General features: G+C 38.0%; 1 protein-coding gene across 1 annotated transcript; it reads right to left on the minus strand.

Annotated features, from left to right (window-relative positions):
* Positions 1 to 8: 8 nt before the first annotated feature.
* On the minus strand, positions 9 to 8,211 carry LOC110458035. The gene is made up of 2 exons (XM_021509578.1): positions 7,973 to 8,211; positions 9 to 3,286 (listed from the first exon to the last, which is right to left on the minus strand). Exons 1-2 carry the CDS (start codon positions 8,090 to 8,092, stop codon positions 1,757 to 1,759), a joined length of 1,650 nt encoding a protein of 549 aa, XP_021365253.1. The 5' UTR covers positions 8,093 to 8,211; the 3' UTR covers positions 9 to 1,756.
* Between the last annotated feature and the right edge of the window lie 33 nt (positions 8,212 to 8,244).

Genomic DNA, 8,244 nt, shown 5'->3' on the forward strand with positions numbered 1-8,244 from the left:
AATGTTACTAACGAACCTTTCTAAATCTAATACTTTCCAAAATATCATTAACATCATAAAAACTTAAAACATATCTCTGCAAAATCATGTTAACAGATAAATAACTTGTGAAATTATGTGGTAGATATGACTATTTTAATATTAAATCTGTACCCTCTAAAGCAAACGGGAAACAGTTATACGTAAATGTTGAAATGTACATAGTTTAGACTGGTTTAGTACAACCTTTCATAGTATAGAAATACATGTTGTCAACTTTACCAAACAGCACTATCATATACATATATATACACAAAGTGTCAAGCACAAAAAAATCTGACAAAACATTAAAGTCAACACATCAGTTTCTATAAATGGAATGGTTAGTATATGAGTCATTTGACTTAAAATGTTATCACCAATTAACTTAACTATGATTAAAGCAAATTCCAGCAGTTGCATCAGAATCTAAAAAAAGATTTGTCATTTTCTTTATCAATCGCTAGATCATTATGGTAATCTCCATCAAAACTGGAGATCACAGGACTGCAGATTATTAATGGGATTCCCTTATGCTATATAAATTCTTGCTGGAATAGTCAGTAGTTGAGTCATTTAATTTTAATGGTCAAAGCAAATTTCAGCAGTTGGATCAGAATCTAAAAATAGATTTGTCATAAGCTGCCGATATTTCCTTATCAATGGCTAGATCATAATGGTTATTTCAATCAAAACTGGAGATCAAAAGACTGCAGATTATTAATGCCTTATGCTTTATAAATTGTTTTTTCTTTATTTTGCTGGAATAGTCAGTAGTTGAGTCATTTAACTTAAAGTGAAATCAACCATTATCAAAGCAAATTCCAGCAGTTGCATCAGAATCTAAAAATAGATTTGTCATAAGCTGCCGATATTTCCTTATCAATGGCAAGATCATAATGGTTATATCAATCAAAACTGAAGACTACAAGACTGCATACTATTAATGCCTTAAAAACAACCATTCCAATTATGTAGTAATACTAAACAGGGAACAAACATATTACATGTATAAAAGCTCTTAAATTACAATTAGTAGCTGTATAATGAGTACATGCCGTGAGAAACAATGGAAATAAGAACAAAGATGTACTCATCTTAAATATTCTCAAAGTAATGTTTAATCTATCTAAAGCGAAAGAAGGATTGTACTGGCTAACCTGTGAGAGACATTAGGTCCCCTCGATTTGTGAAGTAAGTCGCTGGCTAGTAGGAACCAGCATATGCTAGTACGTGAATGGCTAGTGATAAATTGAACAAAGTAGCAGCGAAATTATGTCATGTATAAAGGTTGTAAAACACTGGATCTCAATTTGACAGTTGTCTATATGCATCCTAGCTGACAAAGCATGTCCCTATATATAGACCTCAGAATATCATATAAGCTGGAGATTGAAAATAATGGAGCATATAAATAAACTTTTAAGAGTCTATTCATCAAAATGTTGTGAAATTAAATCTTTAGTCACACATCAGCAGACAATCTGGCATATAGGCCAGGTAGCCCACCAGTGAAAACCACATTGCCAGCCGGCTGGTGGGTACATGCATGTTGATAGCAAATCGAGCAAGCCCACTGATAGTGATGGATCTATGATACTAAACAGTACAAGCATGTGATTTTTTTTTCTATTCTTATTTTGTTTTTGCATGATGTTATTCCCAGCACAATCCATTCACTGCTTGATCCTTTTTCAGCATCATACCTCACCAGTATGTACATGTAATTACACTATAGCTAAACATTTGACAATAGAAACGGAATGGCATTAAGTGATGTGTCTGGAGATTTCCTGATCTCTTCCACAATGGTTCCTATTGGAACACCCTCCTGAAATGTCCAACACGGAGGGAAACTATCCCGTATATGATACTGATGATGAAAACTGGAGTCATCAAAATGACTGATGTAATAAAAAGCTGGATAGCCGGCCCTGAACAGGAAGTTTACCACAGGCAGCTGGTCATCCTGGGTAGAGTTGGTCAGACCAAATCCGCCGGACGCTCCATTGATGAGGGATGACAACACGGGAAAGTTATGACCGCATCTTGTTATTGGGTAATATGTTGCATTCCATGGACTAAGCCCTTTATAAAGTTGGTCTATGCTCACTTGAAACGTTTCTTTCAGTTGTTTACTCCAACCTTCCACAAACTGTAAGTTGAGTGCTTGGAGGGGAAATTTCAATGCAGACGCATCCACAACCAGTTTGCCGTACATGTGTTTAGGATGGAGTTGGTAGCCAGCAATGTACACTGGGTGTTCCTGGTCACCATTTACCTCTGTATGTCTGGTGAAATGTGGTGGAGTCTGTTCATAGTTACCCTGATCCAATCTCAGCAAGGCAAAATCTAGGTCTTTACAGTGAGCATGTAAATTCGGCTCAAATCTGTACTGAAGTGGAAGTGTCCTTCTTCCAGGACGTGATGTACTGACATCAGGGAAGGTTACAGTCAAATCGTTTTGCAAACACCATTCATTTGGCCAACCATATTTCATAAGAGACTCCTCGATACAATGATAACACGTCAGAACATACCCATCTCCGATGTGGCAGCACGTTCCACACTCCATGTAATGATTTGTATGTCTTTCACGCTGAAATATATGACCAGTTCTTGGTGCTGTATAGTTGTAAATTTGCTTTTTATTCATACCATGATTGCTCCAATCATGTTTTTGTTCTGGATGGAAACAGAAATCAGACAAACAGTCACTTTCTGTCCTCGGTATCATCCTCTGTTTGTTGCTGGTCTTAGCCTTTTTCCGCAAATCAGCATGTTTACGTCTGTAATCCTTTCGCTGGTCGTTTGTTTTCACAATGAATGGTCCTTTTTCTGAATAAGACTGGTCTTCAGTAGAGCCACTTATAGCAGAATCAGCACCACCTGCATCTGTACATGTGTATGCTGGCCTATCTCCTGATCTCTCTTCAGGAACGTCACCTGAGGCTGTGGCACTGAGTCGTATACCACCAAATTCAAGTTTAGATGGATCACATGCATAACGTTTGCTATTTAAAGATGTGTGTAATGCGTGTATGCCTTCATCAGAATGAGCTGTTCCGAATATCTTTGAGTCTTCACCAGTGTTTTGCGACAAAGACCTGTACACCTTTGGAGGCGGACGACTGCCCGACTTTGTGTCCACCTCTGGCTTTGGACAATCCACATCACTATTCCCCCACAAACGGCTGCTTTTATCACCCTGTTTTATATCCTCAGGAACGAAGATTGGTTCAATACCACCAACAGCTTCTGACAGCTTCTGTGAATACAACAAAGAATACAATGCAAGTTGTAACACATTAATATAGTGTGTGTTTGCTGAAATCAGAACCAGGATTGTAAGTTTGGGTTAAATAAGGTAGGTAGGCAAAACAATTGATATACATCCAATACATCATATTTCATAAATGACATTTTACTGCCTTCAATAAATTATTTCAAACTATACATGATTAAAATAGTACTGTCAGATGAAACCTTACCAATGTTTTTGTTAAAGCCGATACTAAACATAACTTATTAATAAAATCCCAGGATTTGAAAAGGAGGAAACAAAAAATGCAAAACTGAAAATTTCAAAAGAGTGTTCAATTTAAAAGTGTTTTTTTCTGGATCAGTCAGAATAAGACAAACAATGAATACAAATGTTTACTTCAAATCAAACATTTGAGAAAATGATATTTCATTGACACACTTTTAAAAATATGTTTGGACATGACTTTAAATACTACAGTAATTGTTAGTACAACAAGAGGCCCAGAGGGCCTGAATCGCTCACCTGGATATCTAAGCAATCATGGCAAAATATTCTCCAAATGAGATCCAAGGGAATATGTCAGACCCCAATGCCAATTCTTGTAGCATGTCTGTATAAGATTTGTCATGCCCAGCAATTTAATGTATGGTTATGGGGCAGGGATCTCAACTGTTTCCAAGCTGTGACCCAGAAACTAGATCCCTAGGGTTGTGGCCAGACCTCAGGATCAATTCTAATATCATGACGGCATTCGTCTCTTTTTGTCCAGCATTTGTATTTATAGTCTTGGGGTGAGGATCTCAACCGTTTTAAAGTTATGACCAAGGGGTTAAGTCTCCAAGGGTGGGGCAGACCCTTAGGCGATCCTGGAAGCATATGTGCATTCATCTCTTTATAATCAGCAATTGTATATATGCATGGTTATAGGGTGGGGATCTCAACTGTTTCCAAGCTGTGACTAAGAAACTAGGTCCCTAGGGGTTCGGTCAGACCCCAGGGTCTATTCTAATACCATGACTACTATTGTCTCTTTATGCCAAGCCTTTGTATATATAGTTCTGGGGTGGGGATCTCAACCGTTTCAAAGTTATGACCCAGGGACTATGTCTCAAAGGGTGGGGCCAGACCCTAGGCCATCCTGGAAGCAAATGTGCATGCTTCTCTTTATGATCCACAGTTGTATATATGGTTATATCGTGGGGATCTCAACCATTTCCAAGTAATAAACTTTTTTTGGCCCCATTCCTTAGCATGTCAGCCCCACCATTTGTACAATTTTGAATCNAAATAGTAGGAGTTGTTAATAGCAATATAGCCAAATTGTCCCCTTTTGGACCCTCCCTTCAGCCCTCTGGGGGGTCAGCCCAAACATTTGTACAATTTTTAATCTCCACTACCAAGGGATGCTTCCAGTCAAATATGGTTGATATCTATCTCTTTGTTCCAGAGGTGAAGTCACTTAAATAAATATAGCACAATTGCCCCCTTTTGGCCCCGCCCCTCAGGCCCCTATGGGGCCAGACCCACAGTTTATATAAAATTGGTTCCCCTTCAACGAAGGATGCTTCAGAAAAAATATGGAACAAATCCTTTCATTCCTACAGAATAAGAAGGATTTTAAAGAATTTGCTATGTTTCCCATATTTGGCCCCACCCCTCAGGCCCCTCGTGGGCCAGACCCACGGTTTATACAAAATTGGTTCCCCTTCACCGAATGATGCTTCAGACCAAATATGGAACAAATCCTTTCATTTTTGCAGAAGAAGAAGGATTTAAAATCATTTGCTATATTTCCACTATTGGGCCCCGTCCCTCAGCCCCCAGGGGGACCAGACCCACGGTTTATACAAAATCTGTTCCCCTTCCCCTAAGGATGCTTCTGAACAAATTTCGTCAAAATCCGTCAGTCGTTTATGACTAGTAGCGATTTTTAGGAAAAGTTGACGGACGCCGCGCCATGGCGGGCAGGTGAGCTAAACATATATCAACAATATGGAACATAGGGGAAACATCACACCATTTTATAACGATAATCAGTGTAGTATCTTGCATTTAGGTGAGCAAAGTTCAGATCATATTGCTGTATGAATGTACATTATTACGTACACTGACATGATGTCAAAAGGAGATCAACAGAGTTATATTGTAGCGTCAATGTAACTTGTTAGAGTGCACGTGTCTGTCTAGAGTTTTAGGGTCTGGGTTTGAATTCCAGTGTGGCCAAACTTTTTCTCTTTCCTAACTGACTTGAAACAAAAGGTGGTCGTGAATGGTTCAGCGCCAATATATATAGTATGTGTTGACAACCGGGAACGTATTTAAGAAATACTTTTTTTGTATATCCATATATATAAAAGACTTCCATGACACATTATCCAGTACCGCAAACTTTTTGTAGATGACTCAAAATTCTACAAAACTATCAACAATGGAGAAGACATAGAATCTATTCAGATGGACCTCAACTTGGTCTGTGAAATGACAGCCACAATGACATATGGCGTATACACAAAGGACCATCATCAATATACTGTCAAACGGAAATATCAGCTATATATATACCATTCAATCTGTAGACTATGAAAGGATTTCAGAATTATTTTGGACAGCAAAGTGAAGTTTGGAAATCACATATCAACATAAGTAGCCAAAGCAAATAGGAACCTTAGCTTCATCTTGAAAACTTTAATGGACAAGGCTATGTTTTTAACACAATACAAATCTCTAGTCTGCCCACACCTTCAATATGCCAGTGTGATTTGGTCTCCACACCTGATAAAGGATATCAAAACGTTGGAATACATATGTAACAGGAGATGGAAAAATGCACAACCGGACCAGGCTTTTAACACAGGACACTCACCCTAGGCCTCCCAACTCTAGATGGACGCTCTACCTATTGAGCTACCTGGTCGCCAACATAGCCCGAGGTTCCTCTGGCGCCGACACCAAGACTTAGATATTTTGACCAAGAGACATCTTGTGTGGGACATCTATCTGTTAAAATGTCAAAGTTTGGTGTACATATGTCAGCGCCAGAGGAAACTCAGGCTAGGTGTCAGAGAATTCCATGTTTTCATATAGTGTGTTCTGGCCCCAACGGCCAACACCAGGCATACATCTGTCAAAGTGTAAGTCTGGTGTCAGGGCCAGAGGAAACTCAGGCTAGATTATTACCAATATGAGCTGTTGTGCCCAACCTGATGTAAATGTTATTTTACCCGTTATTTTACCAAAATAATAGTTTAACTATATAATTATTTGTTTAGGCCTACTGTATAGGCTATAACCAGGTTTGGGAAAACCACCAACTTGCGTATAATACGCAAACTCGCCTATTATACGCCAGTTGTAGTATGGATTTGTTACTAAAAATAACCCAAATCGCTTTAACAGTAACTTTTGCAAGATATTATTAAAAATCACATTAATTTACGACAAGGTAAAAATATTTTGCTACAAGAAGTTTACTGAAAGCGTTGGCTACTTAGAAACTTGATGTAACTTTACCGGAAGTATTGCATCTATTTTTGGTACTTTCCCACATGCAAATAAAGTTTATTTTTGCATTTGTATTATGTTTCAAGACTGAATAAATGCCACTTGGAAAACAATTTAAAAAAGTTAAGATTAAAGTGATTTTGGCTATTTTTAGTAACAAGTCTTATTGGCGTATAATACTAATAGGCAAGTTTGCATATTATACGCAAGTTAGTGGTGTTCTCCGACCTGATAACAGTATATAAGATAGTTATAACTGAAATATACCAATACACAACGCAGCCTGAGATTCCTCTAGCCCTTATATACCAGATTTAGACATTTTGACAGATAGATCAGTAAGTCATTAGCTTCTTTGTCATAAGCTTGGTCATTATGGTATAAATGAGAAGGTTATAACACCTGGATAGGAAACTTCCTGGATAGTAGGAAACAGGCTGTCATCGTTGGAGGGGAAAAATCTAGCATTGTCGATGTCAAGTCCGGTGTCCCTCAAGGCTCGGTTATTGGTCCATCCCTCTTTCTATTCTATATAAACAACATTCCTGTTGGCCTCCACGTGCACTCCACTGTACGTCTATTTGCAGATGACACCATTGTCTATCTTACTATCAAATCACCATCTGATGCCCAGCTATTACAACAGGATTTAGACAAACTAGCTCTATGGGAGATAGTATGGGAAATGTTATGGTTGAATGCACTTCAAATCTACTTTCACTATCCTATATAAAAAATCAGAATTTTGTACTTCACTTGCGTTATTGAAAATCGCCATATCTATTGATTATTACAAACAACTTTTGGTTGAACAGTTTTTGGTTTTGAAAGTATTTCACGACCTTTGAAGCCTTAGAAAAGTCGGGACATCTAAAATCACGAAAATGTCAAAACACGAAAAACGTTCAACCAAAAGTTGTTTATAATAACCATATCAATAGCGATTTTTAATAAAGATAGTGAAGTACAAAATTTGGATTTTTTTATATAGGATAGTGAAAGTATATTCGAAGTGCATTCAACCATAACATACAAAGATGTTACCCAAATCAGGGACGAATAATAGATATACCGTCCCTGCCCAAATGCAGGATTATTACCCATATTCGCCGTTGTGCCCAAGCTGTTCAAATAGATGAAGCTTATCTGTCAAAATGTCCAAGTTGACACATGATACCTGTACATTACCTTAGCCTCATCTTCGTCGTTATACGACCCAGGGTGATCAGCAGTTTTTGAAGGATCTTTCTCTTCATCAGGTGGCCTCGCGCCATTCGACTGCTCCTTTTGCATTTGACCCTTTGCCATTACTAAGAAGTTTTAAGTTATGCATGGATCTATAAACAATTGTTCTGTTTCTCTGTTTGATCCTTCTAAAACATCGAACAATTAAATCTAAACAGACACGTCTAAATCGCCACGTCACTGGAAATTTCATGTGCTATAAATAAAATAGGGGG

The sequence above is a fragment of the Mizuhopecten yessoensis genome, unplaced genomic scaffold (genome assembly GCF_002113885.1).
Source record: "Mizuhopecten yessoensis strain PY_sf001 unplaced genomic scaffold, ASM211388v2 scaffold9409, whole genome shotgun sequence".
NCBI classification, from domain to species: domain Eukaryota; kingdom Metazoa; phylum Mollusca; class Bivalvia; order Pectinida; family Pectinidae; genus Mizuhopecten; species Mizuhopecten yessoensis.

Coding starts and splice junctions, on each gene's coding strand:
- LOC110458035 (XM_021509578.1), bottom strand. CDS start 8,092: ATGGCAAAGGGTCAAATGCAAAAGGAGCAGTCGAATGGCGCGAGGCCA. Junction 3,287..7,972: donor ACGACGAAGATGAGGCTAAG/GTAATGTACAGG, acceptor TTGTATTCACAG/AAGCTGTCAGAAGCTGTTGG.